Here is a 27,947-nt window from a genome sequence, read left to right as displayed (position 1 = left end):
AAACACCCAGCTCTAGTTGTAATACAGTCAATCTGAAAGTGCCTCTGCACGTGTACAGCTCTCCAAGCCATGACTAACAAGCATTTTAAAACATCTTATCGTTACTCAGACAAGCATGTCTTCCATGCACATGAGACACTGAAAAGTACACAGCCATACACACATGTAAACACACATACATACGTGTGAAAGCCACGAGTGCTGCTGAAACAAGCTGTAAACACAACACTGACATTTTGTCATGACATAGAGTTGACATTGGGATCCTTCAGATCAGTATAATTATTTAATTTGGGGTGGTATGAGTTCAAGGTTGTGTACAGTCTTAGAGCTTATTTACCAAGAACAGCTGCCTGTGGCCAGAAATAACGCTATGAGAGTGGTGAGAATGAAGCAGAGCAGTATTAAAACCAAAACAATGAGCTGAAAGATGCTTAAACTCTGTAGAGCTAAGTTGAACCTAAGAGTTGGTGGCGATAAATATCTTTGGGCCATTTGAACCATTGTCAATATAAAGTATGGATTCTTTCAGATTTAAGATAATGCCGAATAAGCTAATAAATCTGGAGTTTTTATTTATATTGCAGAGAACCAACAAGAAAGAGAAGGATAATAATAGTGTTCACTATTGATATTTGAGAATAATTGAACAAATCTAATAACAAAAGGCCCACATTAACTGATACTTCAGTCTTTTTATTTAGAAAAATGGATAACTCAAATATATTTGGCAAGGATTTCTCAAGTTGTGATCAATTAAAGAGAAAAGGTAAATGAAAAATTTTAATCATAAATTTTTGCACTGGAATTAAGAAAAACAACCAAACTGCAGCCCGTACTTGTTATATTGTTGCAGTTTACTTAATCACAGTTTCTCTTTTCCATGTGTGCTGCCAGTACTGGCCACTGAAATTGGTCCTGCCTTTAATACTCATGTAAAGGTGCACTTGTGCTTGGATAACATAATGTCACTGCCTTGACTGAGTACCGCGGTTGTAAAAGGTGAAGACAAAGGGGCAAGTGGACGGGGGCACAGTGAAGATGGTGAGCTGTTAGTCGGTGAACCCTCCGTAAGTTATGTTCTCGCTAATGGAGGACGAGGGATGGCTGGGTCATTTCATCCCAGCTGAGTGAATGAGAAAGGTCAGAGACTCGATGAGCTGTTACCATCACTGTAATGCACAAGATGTCTGTACTTTTACAAAACATGAGAGTGAAGAGAGGGAAACTGCTGCATATAGCAGTTCAAGTTGGAGAAATAAATATTATGTTATTGGATAGTAGCATAGTAGTATATGGCTCACAGGTTTCCATTTGGAGTCCACACACAACATTTTATTTGCATACAGTTGGTGATGACAGAAACGATGATACTGCTGTACGTTTTTTCGCCCTGGGAGATCTGTCTGCACACTCAAGACAGTGTTACTGGAGTGAAATAGATTTATTTAAGAACAGGATGCCTGAGCGCCTACAGCGTGCCCCCTCTGCCACTCTCAACAGACTTCCAACACATCTGTTACACCAACACACACACACAAACGCACACACGCACACAGGGTGGCGGCTGGCGGTGAGGCTGAGCCGACATATTAACAACCCAGGATTGTAAAGGCCGTGGTTTCTATTCTTAGACAAGCAGATATCGCTGGAGTGAATAAACGACCTTTATGCTGAAATACAATCACAATTATCTCCTGCACCAACATGTGTTCAGACTGTACACTGGGAGAAAAGACAGGGATCGTTGTAGCAGCGTGTGTGTGCCTGACCTGAATACACACCGAGCTGCTTTCACCTGTCAGGTCCTGCCACTTCAGATCTGTTTCACTCTCTCGTCTTTTCTGCTACTGTCCTCGCTCTCTTGTTCTCTCCTCCTCCTCCTCCTCCTCCTTCTTCTTCTTCTTCTTCTTCTTCTTCTTCTTCTTCTTCTTCCCCTCACACAGCCAGGCTCCCCACCCCGTCTTGTCCCCGACTCTCCAGTTGCCATGGCGATGGATGACATAGCTGAGATGGGGGTCTGGGGAGAGGAAGAAGAGCCACAAAGCTCTGTATTCTCATCATGTTGCAACACATTGGCTACTCTGACATACCTTTATGATCCAGTAGGCAGCACTACCAGCTTAACAACTGGAAATCAAGTATTTTATCTGATGTTTTTTTTTTTTTTTCTTCCCATTTGTCTTTGTGCACACAGTGCCTAGTAATACCAGCATAATAGACACAATGCAGTGCAGTCCTTCTTAATGCAATACAGCTAAGCACATCACTCACTGTCAATGTGTGTGATATTTTACAGGGAAAATCCCCTTTAAAACACTTGAATGCTGCTGCGAAGATCGATACCACGCTGACGTCTGTAGAGTAAACATGAGGCTACCACCAGCAGCCGGGTCGCATAGAGTGGGCTGTTGTGGAGTTGTTCTGCTGGCTCAACAAGAGAGTCTCCAGCACATTGACAACAGAAAGTTTTTCAGCTACTGAACATAAAATATAAATGGTAAATCATAGACTGTATATAGAGATGGCCGTAGCCTCCATGACATCCCCATAGGTTACTGAGTGATTTTGAAGCGCCAGGGCTGCTCCACTGTCGTGACCTTGGCGGTGGCCGTCTCAGTGTAATTCCTGGCGAATTCAAAAATGGGCAGAGAGGAGGGGCATGTTTGGCGTGTAGCACAGCTAGTTAGCTAGTTAACAACCTAAGCTAAAAAGCCAGGTATGGTGACTGCAGACACCAATAACAAATAAATAAAATAATACTGAAATTTCACTCAACTCAAAAAACAGGAGCTCAGTAAGCCATATTATTTGTCTGCTATTTGAACTAAAAATCCTTCAAAAGGCACCAACACCACAAACATGGCAGAAAGCTCACGTTCAGTGACTCTAAGTATAATTAAGTCTTTTTAACTTTTGTACCTTAACAAAGCAGTGTGTCTTAATTTCTTCAGGAAATCATTCCTTTTCTTGTGGACATTGGTTGCCTCCCTTCAGGAGCACCTGGTTTGGGTTACATTGCTGTCATTCCTTGTTTTGTAAAGTTCTGACAAGCACAACTGCAACAGGTTCAGGTGTTTTCTCAGGATTATTGAAAGCCATGGTTGGAAAAAAAACATACAACATTTCCTTACAATACGTTGTAACTCAGGGAATTAAGCAAACATCATAAGTGACAGCCTGTATGTCTGTATGTCTTCTTGTGTCCCAGGTGTTGTACTTGCAGCAGGCTGAGGTTACCAGGGAGCGGGTGTATGCTATGCACCAGTCCAGCATCGATGGGGTGGAGGACATGTCAGCACTGGCCGAGCTGCATGAGGCCGCCATCATGCACAATCTGTACCAGCGCTATCAGAAGGATAACATCTATGTAAGTGAACTGAATGTCAAGCCACATAGTGTGTGTACATTATGTGTACCCCCCCCCCCCCCCCCCACCCTTTCCTTTTCCCGTAATCTTTGCATGCATGAAGCTTTTAGTGGGCAACACAAATCATCTGAACAAACCCATCTACTACTCAGTGGAGCAGGTGGCAAGAGGAAGAGAGGAAAAAAGAGAAGGGACAGAGGCTTATGAAGACAGACTGTTACAGATGTGCAGCAATTTGTTGTTAAAATATACAAACTGAACTACATTGTCTTCATCTTATGACCCATCCATACATTTGTTGTTTGAATACTTGTGTACTTAAATGATTGCCTTGTTCCTATTGTTTACAGGCAATGACAGTAATTCTTGTAGGGAAGTTTGAAACTGCTGCATCGGTAACAACTGGAATTATCTTGCTATTGGTAGAATATGCAAAATGAAATTGCTGCTGACCATTTTCTTAAACATAGACAATCATTACAATAACAAATACTGTATGTTGGCTTCATGATGTTATAGTGCCCTTTTGATACATTTTTGGCCACTACTTTGATGACAAACACACTTTCAATGTAAATTTTAGCAGTGTCGACAAACTGAATGAATGAATCTCAGAGATACAGTCTCCATTAAGAACACCTGCGAGGAGTTGGAGGGGTGGCTGAAAGAGGTTGACAGGATGGGCCTTCCAGGAAAATTCAAAATCTGGATTTACCGAATATGATTCTGCCAAGAATCCTGTGGCCGAAGCTCCTTGATGAATATCCAGTCCTCACCATCTGAGACCTGGAAGAGAGTCAGCCTCTTCCTGAGGAGATAGAAATGCCAAACGTAGGGTTCCTCCTCAAATGTTTTGCACACAAGGGAGGCGCTGTAGTTCAGAGAGTCTAATGGCACTAAAGTCACAGGAGTGGGGCAAGCAGTCAAGACCAAGAAGGAAGTGGAGTGTAGAGTCTGCAGTTGAGCACGCAGGGTCATGGCTACTCCAGTCCTGGAGGTGCCAGAGGAAAAGCAGGGCTTGTCAGTATGACAAGGCTCAGGGAAAGGAGCAGCAGCAACTGGTCCAGAAAGAGTGAGAGCTGCTGTGGAGGAGGAGAGGTCCAGCAGAGCAGTGGGAATGAGACAGAAAGATGCCTGGATCAGACTGGAACAAGTTGTGGAGAGGAAGATCTTGTGGATTGACCTCTGGAGGTCAGGACCATCAGGTTCTTGGTTCAGGCCATCTACAATGTCCTCCCTAGACTGTCCAACCTGCTTTGCTGAGGCTTGGTAGATACACCAGCACGCTCCTTTTCCCAGAGGAGGGCCATCTACACAGAGAGCTGAGAAAGCCTCAAACCGATCCGTGGGATAGTGCAGCTAGGGCACAAGATCAACCTCGGCTTGGTCGCCTGAGTGAGGGTGTCTGATGTTCGAAAGATCTGAAAAACCCAATGACCTCAGGATACATCACTGATGATGTGCCCTAGCTTACCATCAGTGGATGCGTCATTACAACTGTCTGTAATGAATGGAAGCATTAGCTGATGCCCTTAACGCTCCTCACCCATGACCATGGATGACTTGAAAAGACAACGATCTATCTTTGCAGTTATACAATTGATATTGAGATCAATTAATTATGATCAAAGCAAAGAACAAATATATAAAACCTGTACATTTTGATCATGGTTAAGCTATGTTGAAAGTCAGACATTTGGAAAGCCTGGAAACCTGAGGATTACCAGACGACAGACAAATAACAGTTGCCTTGGATGTGACCTAATCTAGATGATGAAATATTGTCCACACACAGATTTCCCTTAAGCTGATCAGCAGCCACTGTGTGTTCATGCATCCATGTGTATGTGTCGTTTAGCACAGTTTTATATGTGTGTAGTACACAAAATGCACAGACAGGGCAATGTGACACAATGGAGGGGATGCTGACCTCAAGTGTTTTTATTGTTTCTAGAGCAGAAGGCTGGAAAACAAGGTGACTGTTACAGCACAAATAGTTTCAAAAATGGAAATCTGGCCTCCCTCCTCCACCATCTTACCCATTTGACCTCAGCTTTCTAATAAAAATCTGATTGTCATTCATCGCTCCTGCTGTCATATCTCCACCCTGCTGTTTTCCCTTATCCTCCATTCCAGATTAATATCACCAGAAGACTGCTCTAATATTTGACATAAACGTACCATATGTGTTCCTGAGTGGTTGTTTGCACATGTGTGTCACAGCTTTTAAGTGTGTAAGTGGGCACACCTTCATGTCTGTATATTTGAAACAAAAGGAAGTATATAAACAAAAGGAAAGATTCAAAAATAATACAAAGATAGAATCTGCAATGTCATATCTTGACTCTTTTCAGACTAATATCGGTAGCATCCTGGCAGCTGTCAACCCCTACAAGCAGATCTCAGGTATGTACGACCCGGAGAGGGTGGACCTTTACTCCAAGCACCACATAGGGGAGCTGCCACCACACATCTTTGCTGTGGCCAACGAATGCTACCGCTGCATCTGGAAACGCCACGACAGCCAGTGTGTTCTCATCAGGTGAGTTTATGCATTAACACACACACACAAACACAAACACTGGTAATTAACTGATTTAAGCTGTAGTTCGTGTCTCATGGCCTCAGGCCGGTTCATTGGAAGAAAAGTTAGTCCATCCATCCATTTCCTATGCAGTAAGTGGTTATACTGTTCAGGCTCTCAGGGGACTGCAGCCTATCCCAGCATGCACTGGACGTGAGGGTAGTTCCATTTTTGGAAATTCCAACTATTCTTACTGTCCTACTTACCCAGAGTTACACATGCATTTTTTATGTCTTCGCATGGAGTCTGAATGTATATTGAAAAGAGAGGTTCAACATTATGGAACATATGCTTATTCACCTTCTGCTCTCATATCTGTCTATTCAGTGCGAAGCAACAGCCAGGAAATGGTTAGCTTAGCATAAAGACTTGAAACAAGGGGAAGGTGTTAGCCTGGCGACAAGGTAACAAGCTGTTTCTTGGCCAGGAGCAGAGACTTACCCTCTAAACTTATGCAGATACTGTGCAACTTCATATTTACTATACAGATGTGCATCTAACACCCTATTTACACCTGGTATTAAAATGCAATCTGTATCCATATACATTCTGCAGATAATAAACAATCCAATCTTGCCTTTGCCCTTGTTGCCCTTGTTATCCGCAGTGAGATTGCACCTTTGTCCTCTGGAGCTAAACTGTGAGTGACAAATCATCTGTGGGTGTCATAAAGAAAATATAACAGGTGTGCTAAGCTAAATTGTTGAACTATTCCTTTAAGGGTGAGCTTTGCCTATAGGTTCTCTTGGATGTCTTTAAGTTGCAGCTTCTTTCACAAGAAGGAAGGTGAAATGTAAACAAATCCAAAGACTGGTGGATGCTGTATTCATGTTATAATCGTGAAAAAGCAGCAAGATGCCAGAAAAAAAATTCAGATCCATGTTTTGTTTACATGTGCTCACAACCAACAACCAAGGCAGACAAACACATGGGCATGTGTGGGCATGTGTCACATGCGTACAGTAGAAGCTACAGATTCAACTATAATGTCACAGAAACCTCGTCATGGATTTAAGTGCTAGTTAAAAAGGAAATGTGTCTCTGACAGTGGCATCAGATGAAAACAAATATCAACAGCAATTTTTATGATAATCTTGAAAGTGTTTAGAGTAATTTCATTATGCCACAAACAAGCATTTGTTGTGTCTATCGTAACATTAAAATCAAACCACTAGAATTTGTTCATGTAAATGTCTTTTTCACCACCCTTCATCCTCATGCAGAGACTGGCAGACAATAACAGCTATTTCACATAATGAGAAATTGAGACATATTGATTCCAGTGGTTTATTGGGGAAAGAGACTGAGTCAATACTAAATATTGAATTTTGTCAGCTGAAGAAGAATCAGAGGATGAAATCATGGCCCACACACAGGCCCACTCGGTGAAGTTGGTGAACAGCTCCCTGGGCTGCTCTGCTAACAGGCTTGATCTGGTTGGAGGGTCAGACATCTCATCGTGCTTTCAATTACGCTCAGTCTTTGTTTCACTTGGTGTCCTGATTGAGAGAGACTGGGAGCTAATGCAATATCGCTGACGGTATCAAACCTCAATATCAATTAAACAACAAGACCGGTCTGAGATATGGGAATGTCAGAGAAGGTCACAGTGTATTTAATTAAAATGGGTTGTGTGTGTGTGTGTGTGTGTGTGTGTGTGTGTGTGTGTGTGTGTGCGTGCATGGTCCAGTGGTGAATCAGGTGCAGGGAAGACGGAGAGCACTAAACTCTTGCTGCAGTTCCTGTCGGTGATGAGCCAGAAATCATCTGGGACTCCTCCATCAGAGAAAACCACACGTGTGGAGCAGGCCATCGTACAGAGCAGGTACATACTGATGAGTGAAGAAGACACACCTCCTCTCTCCTCTGCTTTTACTGCAGGAGTGTTTTGGCACAAGACCAGGTCAAATGGTCAAACCTAGAGTCTTAACGAAGTGTGTGTACTTCGTTAAGTCTAAAGTCACGTGACAGAAGACATTTAAGTTTTACAATAGCAAGTCTCGAGTCTTTGAGAGTAGGTCTAAATTTAGTCATGGGTTTTTCTTGCTGACTAGGGCTGAAATGAAAAGAAAAGGCTGACAACGTTTGATCAACAGTTCAAAATGCAAAGTTATTCTGTTTGCAAACATAAAACAGAGAAAAGCAGGAAAAACCACCACAATAGAGAGACTGGAACCTGAGCCTGTTTGGTATTTTTTGCTTAAAAAAAATTAAAATAAAATAAACTGATTGATTGAAAATTTTCCAGCACTTAAATAAAACTAAAATGACATGGAATTTATAATCATGTTCTATCATCTAAATGCCATGCACTGATAAATGCAGATGCAACAAAACACACTAACCTCAGGTTTTTGTTTTCCTTGCAGTCCGATCATGGAAGCGTTTGGTAACGCAAAGACTGTTTACAACAACAACTCCAGTCGCTTTGGGAAGTTCATCCAGCTTCACTTCTCTGAGGGTGGCAACATCCAGGGAGGCTGTGTCATCGACTGTATCCTTATTCTTTACTCAAAATTTGTATATTTGTATCAGACATATCAGTATTCTCTTACATTTATGTGCTGCCTAATATGCAGATACAAAGAAAAGGGTTTTAAAAGAGAATATATCTGAAGACCAATGACAAGGTTTAATTGTTTCCTTGACTCTCGACCTTTCAGATTTACTTGAAAAGGTAACTATGTCTGCCTGCTCATGTGAAGTTTAAATTTACTGCTGAGTTGTCTGTCTTGTTTAGTGAATCATGATGAAATGATAATTGAGGCTTTGCTGCATTGATTTTGCTGTAGAACCGCGTGGTACGACAAAACCCTGGAGAACGAAACTACCACATCTTCTACGCTCTGCTTGCGGGAGCTAGCAAAGAGCAAAAAAGTAAGAAAAGCTCTGTAACCAGTGTCTACATTTTTGTTTGAAAACTAGCTAATATCTATTTTTTTCCTTAGTCAAACCTGCGTATCTTTGGCTTTACATGGTTACATGAGCTTTTTATGATTTACAAATCAATACGGCATATTGGAGATAAAATTAAACTGCAGGAAATGCACTTGACCTCTGGTCAACAGAAATAATGTTCTAATCAACCAAAGTGTGTTTGTATAATGTCACTATGTCTAAATATAAAGGCCAGTTAATTATCTAAATGTACATCTCTCCCACTGTCACACTGACATTGTAAATCTCGTCTCTCAGGCCTCTACTTCCTCGAGGACCCCGCTGAATCTTTCCACTACCTCAGCCAGTCAGGATGTCTGAAGGACAAGAGCCTGAATGACAAAGAACTGTTTAACAGCGTCATGGTCAGTTTATCTACATTAACTGTTTTTGACTGTCTCCAATATTCTAGCATTAAAAGATATGGAGGCAAAAAATTATACTAAAAAGAAATCAGTCCATATTACTGTAAGTTATATTGATCATTCTGCTAAATTTTTCTGTGTAAGTTAGTTGATTAGTTTGCTGCTGATGTGATAGCATTATGGTCGTATATGGCTGAAAATGTCCTTAGTGTTTTTATGTCTGCAGGGAGGTTGTTTTTCCTTTTGTTAGTCTGGCTATAGCAAAGATTTATGAATAGATTTAAGGGTCAAAGGGTCAGAGAGTAATTTTACCATAAAATACAACTGTCAGGAATTACTTGTGTTTTCGTCAGAGTTCTTACAGTAAAAAGTTGGGAATATTTTGCATTGCCCCTTGAGGTTTACAGTAAATTATGGCATGTTTGTTATTTGTGATTTGAAGTTTCAATCAGTATTTATAAAATGTCTTTGACTTGGTGCACTGATGTAGAATCTGTAAATATATTGTCTTAAGCCTCCCCGTCACTGAGACTCTAAAATAAAGACCTCCTCCTCCTCATCTTCTGGCAGGGCCTAATGTCTTTTTTTGTTCTTTCGTCTGCGCAGGAGGCGCTGAAGGTGTTAGAGTTCACAGAGGAGGAGATCAGAGACATGTTTAAGCTGCTGTCAGGAGTCTTACAGCTGGGAAACATTGAGTTCATGACTGCAGGAGGAGCCCAGATCACCACAAAACAAGGTCAGTGAATAGCTCATGTGAAATTAAAACTGACATAGATACATTGCAGAAGTATAACACATATTTGTTCATGTTTCCAGTGGTCACTAATGCCAGTGAACTGCTGGGACTGGATGCCTTCCAGCTGTCTGAAGTCCTGACTCAGCGATCCATAATACTCAGAGGAGAGGAAATCTGCTCTCCGCTCACTATAGAGCAGGTACATGTACACACGTGTACACACGTTTCTCCTCCCTGTATTGATCGATCTCTGCCTCTTCCCGACACTCACACACCCTTCCTGACCACCCCTCGGGTCTCCTTCTCATCGTTGCAGGCTGTGGATTCCCGGGACTCTGTTGCCATGGCGTTATATTCCCAGTGTTTCTCCTGGATCATCCTCAAGATCAACCAGAAAATCAAAGGGAAGGAAAACTTTAAATCCATTGGCATCCTCGACATCTTCGGCTTCGAGAACTTTGAGGTCTGAACTCTGAGCTTTCATTTGAGACTCACATCTTGTATGTGACTTACATGCGGACCAGATGCAGATCTGCAAATAAGGTGTGCTCCATCTTTCAATCCAGGTGAATCGGTTTGAGCAGTTTAACATCAACTACGCCAACGAGAAACTCCAGGAGTACTTCAACAAGCACATCTTCTCCCTGGAGCAGCTGGAGTACAACAGGTGCATCTCTACATATACAGGCCTGCACAAACAAAGACAACACACTTAGTTAGATTATTGAATAAAATAAAACAATTATGTAATTTTATTAATTATCTATACAAGTATTAAATACCACTATACCATTAGGTTTAAGTAATATTCTTTACACTTTGCTGATGTGGATCCAGCGAGGTCATTATAATATTCTTCACTGTGCATAAGAAATAGTCAATTAGGTAATTAAGTTAGTTAGTTAATCTTCATTTATTCAGGAAGACTCAGTGAAATGAAGATCTATTTTACAAGAGACACTTGAGAACAAATTCAGTTTAAATTGCGCTCAAACATCATCCAGTCTAGTGAGTTTGAGAATATAATTGTACATTTCGTTCTGCCATTCTTGTCTTCCAGTGCCAAATTAGCACGGGGGTGGCAGTGTCGGCCTCGTCTGTGTTGTGTTTAACGACTGTTCTGTTGAGTCTGCACAGACCGTGCAGTGATATGCAGTGCAAGAAATCCTGCACACTGGTTTTCCATGCATGATTGTTTGGGTTTACTCTCCACAGGGAGGGTGTTCAGTGGGATGCCATAGACTGGATGGACAATGCTGAGTGTCTTGACCTCATAGAGAAGGTAATAAAATTGCTATTACACAACTTGTGACACAAACAGTGTTTAGAGTTGAAATAATGAGAGTTGGCTATATCTTCTGGGCATGTGGCCAGGGAAGTAGAAATGTCGGCCCACTTTAATATAATGATGTTGCAGTGCCAAACTTCAGTCTTCTCTCCGTCAGACCTGGGTTTGAAGTGGGTCAAAATAAAAGCTGCTTCCCTGTCAGTTAAGAACTGTGTTGGATGCCTGCCTCAGTTGCTTTCTGGAAACTGATCTAATAATATTAGGCTGATGGTTTAGAAAGTGGTGCTGATTTGATAATGCAGTTGCAATAACATGATGGTTTTTTTTTCCCTCTCTCTCTTAGAAACTGGGCTTGTTGGCACTAGTGAATGAAGAGAGTCGATTCCCCAAAGGAACAGACTTCACTTTGCTGGAGAAGTTGCACAGCAGACACTCTGTGCGTTATTTACACATTTGTTCAAGCACTTCATGCATAATTCACAAAAATGTTGAGCTGCTGTGTGGCTGTTAAAGATTACATTATATTTGACTGCCTTTTTCTTTCCTCTTGTTTGCTGCAGACAAACCCTTACTATGTCAAGCCCCGACTTGCTGATCATCAGTTTGGTATCAAACATTACGCCGGGGAGGTGAGTAAAACAAAACTTAGCCACTTCAGGTCAACACACTGCATTTGTTACGGTGTGAAGTCCGGGATATTTATGATGAACCTGTGTGTCCGTCAGGTCTTGTATGATGTTAGAGGAATCCTGGAGAAGAACAGAGACACCTTCAGAGACGACATCCTGAACATGCTCAAGGACAGCAGGTGGGACATTCAGACACACTGAAGGAATAGTACATTGGGACCATGATAAGTCAGAGATTTCATTAAGCAACAGATTCATTTTAGTCATTGAACGGGGAAATGCTTTGAATGCTAAATACATCTTAAGTTTGTGCAGTTTTTTGAGTTGATATGAATCTTTGCTGCAAATTCGTTCTACATGTTTCAATGAGTAGATTCAAACTGTTACTGTGGAAACTATAGTCACATCCAGAATGTCAACTTTTCAAGTACCGAAAACAAATAGAAATCCGTATCTAACACTGTCTGATGGGCTTTGAAAAAATGGCAAGACCTAGACAGGTGTGAGGACCATTTATTCTCACAAAAACTGTAAAAACTAAACTAAAATCTCACCAAGAAATGTCACATTTCCACTTGCCAGCAATATAATGTGATTTATACAAACAAATAGTTGTTACTTGTCTGGAAATCAGGGATAAACTCAAGCTATAGTTGATTTCTGTTGTGATTTTTGAACACTGCTTGTTCTGATCATCGTCATTTCCACTGACAGGACTCATAAGTAGATGTTATGTTTCTGTTGCTCCACAGACTGGACTTCATCTATGACTTGTTTGAGAAAGTTGGCAGCAGGAACAATGAGGAGAAGATGGGAACAGCCAGGCGCAAACCTACTGTGAGCTCCCAGTTCAGGGTGAGTGATCGATGCAATTCACATTGATGCTGAAAGACATGTGGAAGGACTTGTAAATGGAGGAGAAAAGTGCTAACAATTCTTCTCGTACTCTGACTCCTCAGGACTCCCTTCATGCTCTCATGGCCACTCTGAGTGTATCCAACCCTTTCTTCATTCGCTGCATTAAACCCAACATGAAAAAGGTCACATTCATTCTTTCTCACGGGATGACTGCATATCGTCTCATAGGGTGTCAATTTAATCTTGAAACTTTTTAAAAAAATCTTACTTGTAGAATCCAAATGTGTTTGACCCGGAGGTCGTCCTGAACCAGCTGAGGTATTCTGGGATGCTGGAGACTGTGAAGATCCGTCGTGCTGGGTTCCCTGTCCGTAGGACTTTCAAAGACTTTTTCTCTCGGTAAATGTCTCAAAATCTGAATTAATCTTTCAGTTTTTTGTTGTTTGTGCAAGTGTGTTTGAATTTATCTTCTTTTGAGGAGCTGCCTTTTGTTTTTCCTCTGTTTAAGTTAAGTCTGTCTCCTGTCATCTCTGCCTGCCAGGTATAAGATCATTCTGAAAGAAAAAGTAGCCGCAGCTGGAGACGATAAGAAGAGGAGCACAGACCTTCTCTTGAAATATGACAAGACTAAGAAGGAGTGGCAGTTAGGCAAGACCAAGGTAACATTTAGGTGCTGTTGGATAGCACCATTATCCAGTCATTCACTCTTCCAGCTCTTCCTGTTAACTCTTTCCCTTTGCTCTGCAGGTGTTTTTAAAAGAGTCTCTGGAGCAGCGTTTAGAGAAGGACAGGGATGAAGTGAGATGCCAGGCTGCTATGATAATCCGAGCTCACCTTCTCACTTTCTCCGCCAAGTAAGAACTGAAACAGAAATTTTTGGCATTTGGGAAGAAAGTTGTAGCTCAGTGACACTGTTCTCACTAAAGTTATCCCGTATGTATCCCTGTTTTGTCCACAGGAAGCACTTCAAGCGTGTCCGCGCCTGTGTCGTCACCCTCCAGAAACACTTCCGAAAGCACATCCAACGCAGGCGGTTCGTGAAGCGACGCAAGGCAGCTCTGGTGCTGCAGAAACACAGGCGAGGTCAGGTGGCGCGTGCACGTGTCCGAAAGCTCAGAGAGGAGAAGAAGAGGAGGGAGGACGAGCAGAGGAAGAAAGAGGAGGAAGAGAAGAAAACACTTGGTGAAGGGGAGCAGGAGCAAGCGAGTGAAGGAGCAGAGAAGAACACAAAATCATCAGAGGCAAGTGTTTTTTTTTTCATTGTCTCACCGGGGATATCTCGGCTCATTCTGCTCTCTTTGATTTTCAGATTAACGCAAACGTTATCTCCCCTGCAGGATGAGGCCCGGCAGATGGAGGAGATCCTGCAGCTGGAGAGAGAGATCGAGCGCTTGCAGAAGAAGAGAGAGGACGAGGTGTCGCAGCTGTGTGAGTCCTCCAAACAGGAGCTGCAGCTGCGCCGGGACGCTGAGCTCAAACGGATGAAGAAGGAGGCATCTCGCAAGGCCACGGAGCTGATCGACCTCCTGAACTTCGGAGGCGTGGATCCCTCGCTGGGAGCAGCGGCAGTTAAGCCTGCTGCCGAGGTGAAAACTCCAAAAAGGAAAAGTGCCGCGAGAGGTGCGTCCAAAGAGGAGGAGGTTGACGAAGGCTTCCACGCTGAGGAGGAGTGCATCCCTCTCCCTGACTTCCCTCCTCCTGCTGAGACCGATGCTCCTATGGATCAGGACATATTTGCCCAGCTCCCTCCTCCCCCACCTGCCTTTGCCGAGGGGACAGTGCCTCCTGCACCACCTCCTCTGCCCGCAGACGGTGTACCTGCCGCTGGAATTCCTCCCCCTCCTCCTCTCCCTCCACCTGGAGAAGGCTCTGCTGTCCCACCACCTCCACCTCCTCCTCCTCCACCGCCTCCACCTCCCCCAGGAGAGGGGGAGAAGAAAGAGGGAGCCAAGGTGGAGCCAGAGAGGAAGGTGAGCATGGTGGAGAGCCTGGTGGATGGGGAGGAGCCGATCTACAGCATGCCGGCCGACACAGAGTCGGATTACGACCAGGAGGAGGAGGAAGGGTCAGTCAATGCTGGAGACGACAGCTCTGTATCCGGGAGCAACCGCGGCAGCACCGCCGTGGCGGACGAGGAGCACCCGCGGAAGTCGACCTGCACCAACGCCAGCATCGAGTCCTACAGAGGCAGCTCTGACTCTGTGAGGACACACACTCACACGCATCCTCACACGCGTGCACGCAGATATGTATGAGCAGCTCTGCAGTTACAGTTGATGTTTCTGAAATGTTACTCAGTATAAACTGGAAATGTGACACACTTTTTCGTTTATTATAATGTACAATAGCAACTAATGAATGTTATTGTCTGCTGCTCCAGTATGCAGACAGTGATGATGAGCACGATGGGATGATGGACACTGATGAAGAAGTGACAAACGGCAGAGTGACTTTGCTTAATGGAAATGGACCGCCATATTTCCATGGATACCTCTACATGAAGGGTTAGTTTTTATAATCTCTTTCTTATTTTGAAGTCAAACCTTTACTATCTTTTAAATTTGACCTCACACTTTCTGCCGCGCTCCCTCAGCTGGACTGATGATCCCGTGGAGGAGGCGCTGGTGCGTGCTGAAAGACGAAACCTTCATGTGGTTCCGGTCCAAACAAGAGTCTCTGAAGTCTGGCTGGCTCTACAAGAAAGGAGGAGGCCTCTCCACTCTCTCACGGAGGTTGTTGTAGTTGTTACTGAGTGAAGCCTGCATGCTAATTAGATGAAACCAGATTTCTGCTGAAAGTGAAGTCCAGTATAATGATGCTGTGAGTCAGTGTAATGATGATGTAGTTGTCCATGGGTTAATAAGATCCTGCAAAATCCTTGTATAATCCTTATCCTCATAGTCTGACAGTGTTCATGTGACAGCCATTACACACTGCATGAAATTAGCAGTTTAACCAGTGGTTGCATGTTAGCTCGACTGTTGGAAAAACCTCTTCAGTATCTTAAAGGAATATGACCACGTTAATATGTTGTTTAACACAGTCGAGTGTTCTGTTGAAGTATCTGGGATATTTGTCTAACTTGAAGCTTTAAACCCTCTGCAGAACTGGAAAACTACAGTGTCCTGATGTATTGTGACTTTACTGATGTTGTACTTAATGTTATTTGATGCTCCACATAAAAATTCATCATTTAAAATGCCTTTGGAGTAAAAGATAGTGAGTTACTTAATAGGAAAGAGTGGATGGCTTACTATTATTTTGATTATTATTATCCAAGTTCACATGTATGTTAAAAAGTTTTTGAATTGCACAAATATAGATTTTATAAATAGGTACTTCCACCCTTGGATACATGTTTTGCATGTCATGTCAGATTTTATTCTATATAAAGAGCCCAAAATGTGCAGAGGATCATTTATAGTCAAGCCAGATAAATCTTTCTAATGTCTTATCATGATCATTATTTTCATCGTGTCTCATTTTACCACAGAAACTGGAAGATGCGTTGGTTTGTGCTGAGGGACAGCAAGCTGATGTACTACGACAACGACAGTGAGGAGAAGCTGAAGGGAACCATCGACATCCGGGCTGCCAAGTAAGAGACAACATGACTCCAGCCCCCAGAACTCACACACACATTGCCATACTCTCGAGTAATTTGTTTTTTAGACAACAGCTGCATTGATATTCCGTTTGTGTGTGTGTGTGTGTGTGTGTGTGCGTGTGCGTGCAGGGAGATCGTGGATAATCATGAAAAGGAGAATGCTCTGAACATCGTGACAGATGAGAGGACCTATCAGGTGTTTGCTGAGTCACCAGAGGATGCAAGGTGCAGTTGAGATGAAGTCTTTGAGTAGAAAACAGCAACATGTTTGTGTTTATATCTGAGTAGATTGATGTATTATAATTATAACACCTCTGTCTCTCTGTGCAGTGGCTGGTTTAATGTCCTCAGTAAGGTGCGTGTGTGCACTCCTGAGCAGCTGCTGGAGATGTCCCATGAACAGGCCAATCCAAAGAACGCTGTGGTCAGTCTTGAAAAAATATCATGCAATAACTTTAAGTTTAAATTATCCCTCTGTCACTTTTCACTTATTCCACACAATACGTGCGCACAATATCCTGTGAAGCATGATTAATTAAAGTCTTAAATCTTCCTCCACTCTGCCTTCAGGGAACTCTTGACGTTGGGCTGATTGACTCTGTTTGTGCATCAGACAACCCTGATCGGTAAGTCGGATTGATCATCAGAAAGAAGGGAAATGCTGAGAAACGTGGCAGGTCTGGGACCTGCTAAGTTTTATTCTTTGCACAGCTTTTTCAAATTCACTGATTCTGATTGCAGAATATTTTCAGTGTCAATGAAAATCTCAGAATATTCAAAATCTCAAAAAGTTTCAGTTCTTTCAGTTTCTGAAAATGAAAGAGACAGGGAGCTTCTTCATAAACAGTTCAGATGTTTTAATGTTCTCCAAACATACATAAAAAATATGTATTGTAGAAAAGAGTGTAGTCTGAATAGACTGTAATTCAATATATCTTTTATATAAAAATAAAACATTTTAACTCCGACTCTGCTGCTGAATGAAACAAAACTAGTAACTATTGAGTTACACTTTTTGTGCCATTTATAATAGATGTGAACACGTGACACAGAACTGTTGCCACTTATTTTCTCTTAACTGGAAAACTCAGCATGCCATCTTATGTTTGCAGCCGAGAAAGTTCTGAGGTATTTGAAGGTGCATTCCTTAATTTGAAGTCTCTCATTTGACCTTTGCAGCCCCAACTCTTTTGTCATCATTACTGCCAACCGTGTGATCCACTGCAACAGTGACACACCAGAGGAGATGCATCACTGGATCAGTCTGCTGCAGAAACCCAAAGGAGACGCCAGGATCGACGGGCAGGAGTTCCTTGTCAGAGGTGAGAACCGATTTTATTTTTCAGATAGGTTTAAGTTTCTATACGCACTCATTCTATTGTAAGATTTCATTACTTTTTATGGATTGTGGAACTATAATAAGACACCTAAAATGTGTCATTAACAGATGGTTTTGGTTAGTACAGTATATGAAATTAAGATGGGGGCTAAGAAGTATATTATTATTGTTCAAAATATCAGTGACGAAGTGGAGAAAATGTGTTGAAATATGCATAATACTATGGAAAAAGTATTTAAAAACTCATGTGAAAGGTTTTAGCAAAATGCCTTATACATTCAGACACTCAATATGAGAACTTTGTCACCATGCGAGTACACAGAGAGATAAAACTGAATTACAGCCTGACCCTGCTGTAAGTGTTATTATCATTCATACTCTTCCTTGTCTCTGACCCCCCCCCCCTTCTCCTTCTCTACTCTCATCATCTTTCAGGTTGGCTACAGAAGGAGATGAAGACCAATGCGAAGAGCACTTCCCTGAAGCTGAAGAAGCGCTGGTTTGTTTTGACCCACAACTCCCTGGATTACTACAAGAGCTCTGAGCGAAACTCCTCCAAGATGGGAACTCTGGTCCTTAACTCCCTCTGCTCCGTCGTTCAGCCGGATGAACGAGTGCACAGGGAGACAGGTGAGGATGGAGAGAAATGGCGAGAGAGACAGAAAGGGCAAGTTTAATCAGGGATTAGACACAGGAGGTGAGGGACTACATGCAATTATACACATGAAAATTGTACCAGTTTCATTCAGCAAAATTACAGAGAATATATCTCTGATATAAAACCTCCCCTTAGTGGAAATATTTTTATTCCATTTTGAAAAAATAAATGCTGATTGAGTCCTGTTTTTACAGGTTACTGGAACGTCATAGTGTACGGGAGGAAGCATTCATACCGCCTCTACACCAAGATGCTGAATGAGGCCATGAGGTGGACAGCTGCTATACAAGGAGTCATAGACAGCAAGACCCCCATAGAAACTCCAACTCTGCAGCTCATCAGAGACATTAAGGTAAAAAGGACAAAGGCACACAGACACAGTAAGAGAACATTTCAAATCCATCAACAGAAAATGTGTTTTTGAGTTGGTTTTAATCCCCTTCTGTCCTCTCCTCAGGAGAACAGTGTGAACCCAGACATAGTGGAGCAGATGTACAGGAGAAACCCCATCCTCAGATACACTCAGCATCCTCTGCACGCCCCTCTACTGCCGCTCCCTTATGGAGAGGTGACCAGCTGTAAGTAAAACTCCAACTCTTCAACAAACACCCTTAAAACAAGTCTTTCTCCTCCTTGTCCTCCTCCTTGTCTTCTTCTTCTTCTTTCACATACTGTGCACATTCGAAAGCTTCATTTCAGCTGGAACCTGCATGAGCTGATATACACCACCTGTATTTACAAAGTTCAGTATTTGCTTTTCAGTCCATCAATATTTTTGCTTCAGATACATGATGAAACTCCTTGATCTGACCGGTCTTAAAGCCTTGTCTGCAGATGTCCACACTGAAATAGATCATATGGCTGAATATCAGTTCTAGGTTCTATTGCTGTGTTACTCCAACCCTCTCATCAAGATCACGTTTATCCTTTATACCAAACATTTCTCTGTCTTTGTTCACCCTTTCTTCTCTTTCTCTTTCTCCATGCAGTGCAAAGGCAGCAGGGTTATGCCAGCCTGCAGGATGAGGCGGTGCGAGTGTTCAACTCACTGCAGGAGATGGAGACTCTGGCAGACACGGTGCCCATCATTCAGGGCATCCTGCAGACCTGCCAGGACCTGCGCCCTCTCAGGGATGAGGTACTTCATTTGTCACAAATAAACTGAAGTTACTCTCAGCAGAAAATGATGTTTACAAAGTGTTAAAACTGACACTGTAGTGATGATACTGCAAGTATTGCAAGTACTGCAGAAAGTATTTTTCTTGGTATTACTTTCAAATATCTCAGTGCGTCCCAGTGCTTTTTCCACCATAACATGTAAGAAATGTAATGTGTGATTTGACATTTTTATCAGTTGTTAAAGGTTGATTTAGAACTTCAGATTTTTCAAATCCCCTCCATATTCCTGTTTTTCAGGTATATTGTCAGGTGATCAAGCAGACCAATCATGTGCCTCAGCCTAACAGCCCAGCCAATCGGGCACACTGGCACCTGCTCACCTGCATGAGCTGCACCTTCCTGCCCAGTCGAGCCATCCTCAGATACCTCCGCTTTCACCTCAAGAGGTCAGTGTGTGTTTGCAGTATGGATAGTGCCTCTCTGACATGTCATTCATGGAATAAAGGTGTGATAAATGTTTGTGTGACACGGTTCAGGGTGCGCGAGCGTTATCCCGGCACAGAGATCGAGCGCTATGCCGCTTTCATTGGGGAATCCCTGAAGAAGACCAAGACTCGTGAGTTTGTTCCCTCTCAGGAGGAGATTGCCGCCCTGCTGGTGAGACAGGAGATGAGCACCACTGTTTACTGCCATGGCGGAGGCTCCTGCAAGATCTCCATCAATTCGCACACCACAGCTGGAGAGGTGCGCATCAGAAAACACACACATACACTGACATGGCACACCTGAGATATGATATGTGCTTGTTTATGTAGCACCAAACCCTCCATGTGTTGTGAGTAATGTCCACCTGAAACATCCTGTCATACATTCATTTAATCTGAAGGGAAACACCATTATTAGTGTCCTCATTTTTGGGTTCTTTTTCCTTTTATCGTCCCGTTTTATTGTGACAAATTATATTGCAAGGAAAGTGTGTTCAAGTTAATGGAAGGAGAAAAAGAAAAAAGTAAATGTAAATTTAAGCTCCAGTTCAAGATCCTGTTAATAAATTTCAGAGAGAAAACTAATGTGTGTTTTGATGTTGCTGCTGCAGGTTGTGGAGAAGCTGATCAGAGGCCTGGCCATGGAGGAAAGCAAGAACCTGTTTTCTCTGTTTGAGCACAACGCCTTCACAGACCGAGCTTTGGAGAGCAGAGTGATTGTGGCAGATGTTCTGGCCAAGTTTGAAAGGTAGCACATTTTTTTATATACAAATCATGCCCAGCACGAATCTACACAGACAGAGTTCAATTTGTTTGGATGGGTTAAATATCATATTGTGTAAATACTGATTCTAACTGGCAAGTTTTGCTGTGACTGGTTGCTTTGGTTTATATTTCTGTGCCTGGGAAATTTTACCTGAGTCTGCTGTGTATGTTTTCCAGATTGGCAGGCAGTGAAGAAGAGGAGGAGGAAGGAGAATGGAAGCTCTACTTCAAACTCTACTGCTTCTTGGATGTGGAGAGCATGCCCAAAGAGGGAGTGGAGTTCGCGTTCATGTTTGAGCAGGTGAGATTTACTCCACAACTGGGGCGAATATTCACAAGAGGTAATAATTAACTGCGAACTGAGAATGAGATCATTTATTTCTCTCTGATTAAAGATAACTGCACCAACAATTTCTTTACTTTTGAACTACTTTCTAAAACCCATAAAATGTTTTCATAGAAACATGATAATTTGATACAAAATCAATTAGAAAACAGATTATCTCATTTATTATCCTGCAATTTCTGACTTGGACAGAACTTGTATCGCATAATAGCTTTGTTCTTTTTTTGCAATAGAAAAAATTATCATATTTATCTAAAATTTGAGGCACTGACTCTTCTTCCATCTTTTTCCTCACAGATCTTATTTTTTCTTCCTGTTACATACATAAGACCATGCTAGGCAACAGTTTGCACCAATTACTCATATTGATATTTATATCGAGGCAGTACCAATAGTACCGTACCGATGTAAGGAAAATAGCATTTTTAATGCTATATAAAGTAAAGTAAAGTTAACTAAGGTTAAGTAAGTTGTACAGAATACTATATGTGATTACCCTAAACTAAACAGTGATTTTTCTCTTTGTTATTGGGAAGCATAATGTCATTATATCCATTTATTGAAAATGTTAAATGTGTTCTCAGGCTCATGAGTCTCTGATAAGTGGTCACTTCCCGGCCTCAGAGGAGACTTTGCAGCACCTGGCTGCTTTACGTCTCCAATATCTCCACGGCGACGGGGCAGGTCGGGCCGGGTGGAACCTGGGAAGCGTTTATCCAATCGGACGTCTCCGCAATCGCATCCTCCACTCCACTAAACCAGGCGTGGGGGCTGCAGGTGGCGCTGGAGTAGGTGGAGGGGGAGGAGTGGGAGACGGAAAGGGCTTGATTGGCGGACAAGGAGGTGTTCCTGTCGGGGTGGAGAAACGAAAGACCCCAAGCTTCCTGGATGGTACCCTGAGGAGGAGCTTCAAGACTGGTTCACTGAAGAAACAGAAGGTTTTAGCCCATTTAATACAAGTCCTGGATACTTCACCTGAATTCACCTTACCACTATAACCCATGCAGTGGAGAAGTTTTAAAATCAGCCTCCACTCAAACTGAATTACCAACTAAATTCTTGGTGAAATGTATGTTACTAGTATTGTATGTGGTGTGACATTAGGTGAAGCTGGTACATATGGCATGTTAAACTATACCTATTGCATATAGAACTTATTAACTTACTTTTTACATTTAATTTACATTGCAGAAATATATGATTTTGTGAGCACATTTCTCTACAAGACCACTTGCATTTTCATCTTGAGAATGAAACCAATATTTCATTGTTTATTTGAACATAAATATTGTGGAGTAACTCTGTGACTGACCGACAGTTTGACAGAATTTTCTTCATCGACTGGCTCACCTGTGACGTTTCAGGTGGAGGAGGAGCAGATGTTGGAGATGTGGGTGAAAGAGGAGACGTCAGCCACACGGACCAGCGTTCTGGAGAAGTGGACCCGGCTGCAGGGAATGCCCCAGCACCAGGCCATGCTGAAATATATGAGCATCATCAAGGAGTGGCCTGGATATGGATCTACTCTGTTTGACGTGGAGGTGAGAGGAGAATTAGAAGAGAAGAACGATGGCGAAATACAATTTGAAATGTTTTCTTTTAAAATCTGACCAGTAACCATTGCCTTCTCTCTGCAGTGTAAGGAGGGCGGTTTCCCTCATGACCTGTGGTTAGGTGTAAGTGCTGACAATGTGTCTGTGTATAAACGAGGTGAACCCAAACCTCTGGAGACCTTCCAGTACGAGCACATCACCTTCTTTGGGGCTTCGCAGCCCTGCACCTACAAGATCATCGTGGATGAGAGGGAGATGTTCTTTGAGACTCCACTGGTGAGAGCTCATTATTCATTATTTATTTCATCTAATTTTCCATATTTTTCTTCCTTTGTGTGTTTATGGGTTGCAACAACTATTTTCAGTATCGATTGCTTTCTCTAGTAATTGAGTAATTGCTTGGTCTATAAAACACTGGAAACCAGTAAAAAATGCCAATAGCAGTTTTATAAATGTTGGTATTTTAGCTTGAAGAATGACTAGACGAAAAATTAAAATATGACTCTATTATCAAAATTGTTACCCAATAATTTTCTGTCAATCAACTAATTGTCTTAAGTTTTGTTTTGTATGTTTCTTTTACCTGCTCTTGTTATTTTTGTTTGTCTTTTCTTCCTGTTTATAATTAAACCTGATTGCATTTGAAAGGTTTGAGGATCAACAAAGTCAGTGGGAATCATCCTCTGGGGACCATGAATATCAAAATTTCATGTTAATCCTTGCAACAGTTTTTGAGATATTTCAGTCTGGACCAAAGCGCTGGACTGACTGACTGACAGAAAGACATGGCTGTTCATATTTTGGCTCTTAATTGCTCATTGATGTTTCTACTCTTTAGGTTGGAGAGATCACCAAGATCATGAGGGCCTACATTAATATGATGGTGAAGAAACGTTGCAGCATCATGTCAGTAACCAGTGTCACCAGTTCCTGGGTCAGGTGATTGCCACCAACCAGTCAGAGCCCTTGGTTCATCCAGCGGCAAACAGATGCCCCGGCTGCACTGCATTGGTTGGTTGGTTTTGATCGAGGTAGTCGCACCAACCAGCTAATCCTCAAGGCTGAATCAAGAGTGGTGGATGAGCGTCGAAAGCAAAATGGGGAAGAGTGGACACAGGGGCCAAAACGCACACTCTATTGGCCTGGGTTTCACTTGGGATAAGGGATCTATTTAAAAATGAGCATGACAAAGAAAACAACCTGTATTTTGGGACGGTCCTTTCAAATGCATATCCCCCAGTTGTAGTCCTGCATGTAGATGTTCAAGCACAACTCCACAACTTCTCTCCGCTTTCCTTCCCGGACAAACAAATCTCAGTAATTTACAAGCACAACTCAGCCGCCCTGTCTGTCCCAGGTGGCCCCCCCTCCCCCAGTGCACTGCCAGACAGAAGAAAGCCACACTCTCTCAGTTAAAGTTCTTTCTCACTCCTCCTCCAAGTTCAGTCTCTCTCTTTCTCTTCACATGTCCTCACTCCTGTTGCATCTTTATTTGCTGTTGTTATTACGTTACAATGCTGAATTCTTGTTCTTGCTTGCTTTCTCTCTGTTGTTCTCTCTCTCTGTCTTTTATCTGTAACATCAGCTAGATTTACATCCGTTTGTGACTGAGAAAAAGGACTCGTTGATGATTCTTCTTCAGGGCTACTAAAGGCAAAATAAGCTCCACGCCCAACATAGTGTTCACTTGCTCACTTGTCAGTGCCACCGTGTGGCCACAAGAAGAAAATGCAGCCAAAGGAAGCGGCTTTAAGTATTTCTGAACAATATCAAATAGATATTCTTGAAATGGAAGAGTAGAGGTTTTTGCTTTGGAGGCTCTCTGGTCATGTCATGACGATAAGAGTCTGTGCATGGTTAACAGCCTCGTGTGGCTCCGTAAAGAGAACAATATCAACCAGAATAGTATGAGAAAAAATGTTTCCCTATCTACGTCTACATATAACACACACTGCATAAATCTACTGTATATTCACATACATGTAAACATAAACTGAATGAACATGTATCGTTTTGTACTGTATATCACACAATATAAGAGTTATTATTGAATTTTCAGTGGCCACTGCACTGTACAGTATATAGATGCCATACTAAATGAAATGTGACACCTCTTGTGTAAAATACATGCAAGTGAATGGTGGTAATAATGACCGCTGTATGTCTGAATATGATGCCAATACTCTACATCATTCACTGGCTGTGCCATCAATGTGACTCACAGAGAAGTACGAATTAGCAGAAACACAGACTAAAATGAGACTGGCTGCTATGGTGGTCATGTTTTCACAGTGTTTTGATGAATTTATCATTGTTGTCATATGTGGGACTCGCACTAAAGAGCATCAACCGGAGCCATAAAATATTGTGTATCTGTGTCTGATCATGCTAATCTCACCTTTTCTTTATCGAGGAGATCAGTGACTTAAAAGCTCCAGTTTGTCTGTGTTTCCAACCTGTTTATGATTATGTGACTTTTATTACTGATACTACTCATATTACTGTATGCCCCCTGCTATCTTAACCACCCTGAAGTGCTGTGTTGGGAATGCTGCTGTGTGTGTGTGTGTGTGTGTGTGAATGTGAGTGTGTGTATTAATGGTGTAATCCAAATGGTTGGAAAAGAAAAGGCAAATGAAAAATGAGAAAAGAGAAGTAATTTTACTGAGTGTATTCCTTGGAAATAAGACGTATTTACATGACTAACCTTTGCAAAGAATGGTGTTGTGATTGTGATTTAAAGGGAAAAGCATGGGATCTAAAGGGAGGGTCCGGGGGTTATTTATTTCTTATTGTACTTGTATGTATTGCAAGGTGTGTTTGGGAGGATAATGTATTAAAAGTATAAAGGGATTTTTCTCAGTGAAAAAGGAACAGATAAGACACTGTGAGGAAATGGGCTTGGAAATGGTTTAAATGTGCACTGGGAAACGCCGACAGTCATCACTGCTTTGTGTGTATGTGTGTGGTCTTGGACTGAAAATGAAGTCACTGCTCTGTCAACATCACCTGACAATGTGGCACTGCAGGTAGATGGCAGCATCCCTTGTGTATAACACCTCTAGAGGACAAAAACAATGTTTCCCCACATCAGATATCCAGGGGGAATATTTCAATAGCATGGAAAAATACAGTCTAATATCAAAACACAGTCCAATTAATTGGAGCGAAACTTTATAAACTAGTTTCTATAGCGTTAAGAATTTCAGTCTTTGCCCTGAAAACAATTATGATTTGCTGCCTTTCACAACAGATATTTAAGTGAAGTTGTACTCCTTAAGGTGACATTGTCTGTTGTCTATCTGGAGTGCCACATTCAGGGTCCTAGCCAGGATTTTAGAAATACTGAGGTCATGAGTATGAGACCCTCAGCCTCTCCGCCAACCCTCATGATCTAGAAAAAAAACCCCAGCAATAATTAAACGATAATTTGTTCATTGTTCAGTTGTATGGTCTGTAGATTTTAATTCCAAATCTGGTCTACATCCAAAAGCTGTTTTGAAGCATTTTCCACACTACAAGAAATAAAAAAGCAATTCTAAATATATTTTTGGGGCATTTTTATACCTTTATCAGACAGATGTTCATAGTGAGACATGACAAAAAAGAGGGAAAAGAAATGAGGATGTCAAAGGTGCCTGCAGCCTGATGTGGCGGTTCACGGTTGGCACCTTAAAGTCTAGGCCACCATGGCACCAAGTGAATACAATTTTGGTGGGGAAATACTGAAATATTTATTTATTTGACCTGAAAGTAGTTTTTAGTTTTTACTTGTAGAATGTTAACTCCCTCCCCCTGTCATAGAAAAAAAAATACGAAGGACTTGACCTCAGTGTTTTTAATTGTGGCTATGGCCCTGATTACATACACACAACCCACTGGGATCCTGCCTATAGAGTTAGAATAAGAAGAACTCACTCAGAGGTTCCAGTTTAAACTTTTGGTTATTTTAGTTTTGGCTAAAATGAGTGCAAAACTAGGAGAAGGTCAAGTTTATAAGCCATAATTAATAAGGAACCTGGAGCTGCCTGTTCTAGTTATTCTACATCTATGGTTCTGTCTGTCACTGATATTACACTGAGTAGGAAGAAGTTGCCCCATGATTGGTGGAATGAGATCAGTGTGTTTGCTAAAGAGAACAATAAACTGAAATTAGATTTCGAAGTAGGCCTGTCTGGTCACAAATCTGTTTTCAAGGGCAACTTCATCACAAAGGGTCCTGTTATCAGCCGCAGGCGGCCAGAGTGGGGCCCCTTCTCATGTTATGCTTATTATCATCATTACATAGTAAAACATTGTGCTTGTTGGAAAAAAAAGAGAAAGAGAGAGATATGTGTGTTGTTCTTTTTTTATTTGTAACTGGCTTTACAAAATTATGCTTTAATAAATTATTGGAAATTGTCCTCTATTTAATGGTTTGTGTGTGAATTTATTTTGACACACATAGCTACAGCAGACCCACAAACAGTGGTTGAACAGAAGTTCTGTACTTAAATAAATATGTAAATTAAAAAAAAGTTAGGTCACAAAATTTAATTTCTTCTTCTTTTTTTTCTATTAATCGTCTCATGACCCCTCAGACCCAGGTTGGGAACTTGCTGGACCAAACTACTCAGTAGTTCATTCAAACTTTCTCCACCTCGGGCCAGCAACAATAGTAAAATGCTGCTTACACACTAATGCATCAGTACCAACGTCATAGCCTTATCAGTGATGGGAGGAACAGGAAAAATAACAATAACACAAAGTGAAAATACTCTGTTACAAGTAAAAGTACTGAACTGAAAATTCTACTTGAGCATAGGCCTACTTGAGTATTACCAGCAAAATGCAGGCCTAGTTGAAGTTATATAGTTATGCAAAACAGCCTCAGAGTGTTGTTGATACAAGTTGATACATATATAGTTAGTTGATATATATAGGCCTATATTTTTTTTAATCTTGTGCACAAGATAAAACATTTTGGTACTTTAGGGGAAGTTACAGCTTTTTCATGCTTATTAGTTTATGGTAATCGCACGTTAAAGCGCAGTATATTCCAGTCTAATCAGCACCTGTGTGGGCGTGCAGAGCCTTTAATGCCTTGTAATTCAAGCTATAAATTGATGGGATCATGCGTTTTGCATGTAAGTTACTCACCCCACTAAAGCTGTTAAATAAACGCAGCCTGGTTGGTGACGTGAAAACACTCCCACCTGAAATATAGTGGAGTGATATTAGGTAATGGATCTGAGTGTTTCTTCCATCACTGCCGACGAGAAAGATACGCACAGACGCACAAGCGAGCCTTCCCCTCCTTTTGCGTTTG

At 41.9% G+C, this 27,947-nt stretch overlaps 1 protein-coding gene and 1 long non-coding RNA gene across 3 annotated transcripts in view; one reads left to right on the top strand and one right to left on the bottom strand.

Annotated features, from left to right (window-relative positions):
• Positions 1-27,047, top strand: part of myo10l1 (myosin X, like 1) — a 48,794-nt gene extending 21,747 nt beyond the window's left edge. Inside the window, exons 3-43 of one of the 2 annotated variants that reach the window (XM_071498195.1) lie at positions 3,212-3,370; positions 5,725-5,912; positions 7,645-7,779; positions 8,324-8,448; positions 8,618-8,631; positions 8,747-8,831; positions 9,150-9,256; positions 9,863-9,992; positions 10,073-10,191; positions 10,309-10,455; positions 10,559-10,659; positions 11,208-11,274; positions 11,624-11,716; positions 11,841-11,909; positions 12,006-12,088; positions 12,662-12,764; positions 12,869-12,949; positions 13,042-13,166; positions 13,309-13,426; positions 13,515-13,621; positions 13,726-14,008; positions 14,105-14,968; positions 15,148-15,271; positions 15,361-15,499; positions 16,261-16,365; positions 16,504-16,599; positions 16,705-16,798; positions 16,945-17,000; positions 17,554-17,696; positions 18,149-18,343; positions 18,566-18,723; positions 18,829-18,949; positions 19,361-19,509; positions 19,788-19,936; positions 20,027-20,234; positions 20,587-20,723; positions 20,918-21,041; positions 21,671-22,024; positions 22,451-22,627; positions 22,724-22,915; positions 23,478-27,047. In XM_071498195.1, coding sequence (XP_071354296.1) covers positions 3,212-3,370; positions 5,725-5,912; positions 7,645-7,779; positions 8,324-8,448; positions 8,618-8,631; positions 8,747-8,831; positions 9,150-9,256; positions 9,863-9,992; positions 10,073-10,191; positions 10,309-10,455; positions 10,559-10,659; positions 11,208-11,274; positions 11,624-11,716; positions 11,841-11,909; positions 12,006-12,088; positions 12,662-12,764; positions 12,869-12,949; positions 13,042-13,166; positions 13,309-13,426; positions 13,515-13,621; positions 13,726-14,008; positions 14,105-14,968; positions 15,148-15,271; positions 15,361-15,499; positions 16,261-16,365; positions 16,504-16,599; positions 16,705-16,798; positions 16,945-17,000; positions 17,554-17,696; positions 18,149-18,343; positions 18,566-18,723; positions 18,829-18,949; positions 19,361-19,509; positions 19,788-19,936; positions 20,027-20,234; positions 20,587-20,723; positions 20,918-21,041; positions 21,671-22,024; positions 22,451-22,627; positions 22,724-22,915; positions 23,478-23,582 — 6,129 coding nt within the window. In that variant the 3' untranslated portion in view covers positions 23,583-27,047. Of the gene's footprint in view, positions 1-3,211; positions 3,371-5,724; positions 5,913-7,644; positions 7,780-8,323; positions 8,449-8,610; positions 8,832-9,149; positions 9,257-9,862; positions 9,993-10,072; positions 10,192-10,308; positions 10,456-10,558; positions 10,660-11,207; positions 11,275-11,623; positions 11,717-11,840; positions 11,910-12,005; positions 12,089-12,661; positions 12,765-12,868; positions 12,950-13,041; positions 13,167-13,308; positions 13,427-13,514; positions 13,622-13,725; positions 14,009-14,104; positions 14,969-15,147; positions 15,272-15,360; positions 15,503-16,260; positions 16,366-16,503; positions 16,600-16,704; positions 16,799-16,944; positions 17,001-17,553; positions 17,697-18,148; positions 18,344-18,565; positions 18,724-18,828; positions 18,950-19,360; positions 19,510-19,787; positions 19,937-20,026; positions 20,235-20,586; positions 20,724-20,917; positions 21,042-21,670; positions 22,025-22,450; positions 22,628-22,723; positions 22,916-23,477 lie in introns of those variants that run through there. The other variant, XM_071498194.1, reaches the window with a different exon arrangement.
• LOC139632917 (uncharacterized) lies at positions 21,871-27,910 on the bottom strand. Its single transcript, XR_011693641.1, has 3 exons — positions 27,779-27,910; positions 22,437-22,612; positions 21,871-22,009 (listed from the first exon to the last, which is right to left on the bottom strand). It is a non-coding gene; the product is annotated as an uncharacterized lncRNA (long non-coding RNA).
• Between the last annotated feature and the right edge of the window lie 37 nt (positions 27,911-27,947).

The sequence above is a fragment of the Trachinotus anak genome, unplaced genomic scaffold (assembly GCF_046630095.1).
Source record: "Trachinotus anak isolate AG129_WGS33_773 ecotype Australia unplaced genomic scaffold, CSIRO_AGI_Tana_v1 ptg000015l, whole genome shotgun sequence".
Classification (NCBI taxonomy): domain Eukaryota; kingdom Metazoa; phylum Chordata; class Actinopteri; order Carangiformes; family Carangidae; genus Trachinotus; species Trachinotus anak.
The sequence above is the reverse complement of the archived record's forward strand: the minus strand, read 5'-3'. Positions and strand labels throughout refer to the sequence as shown.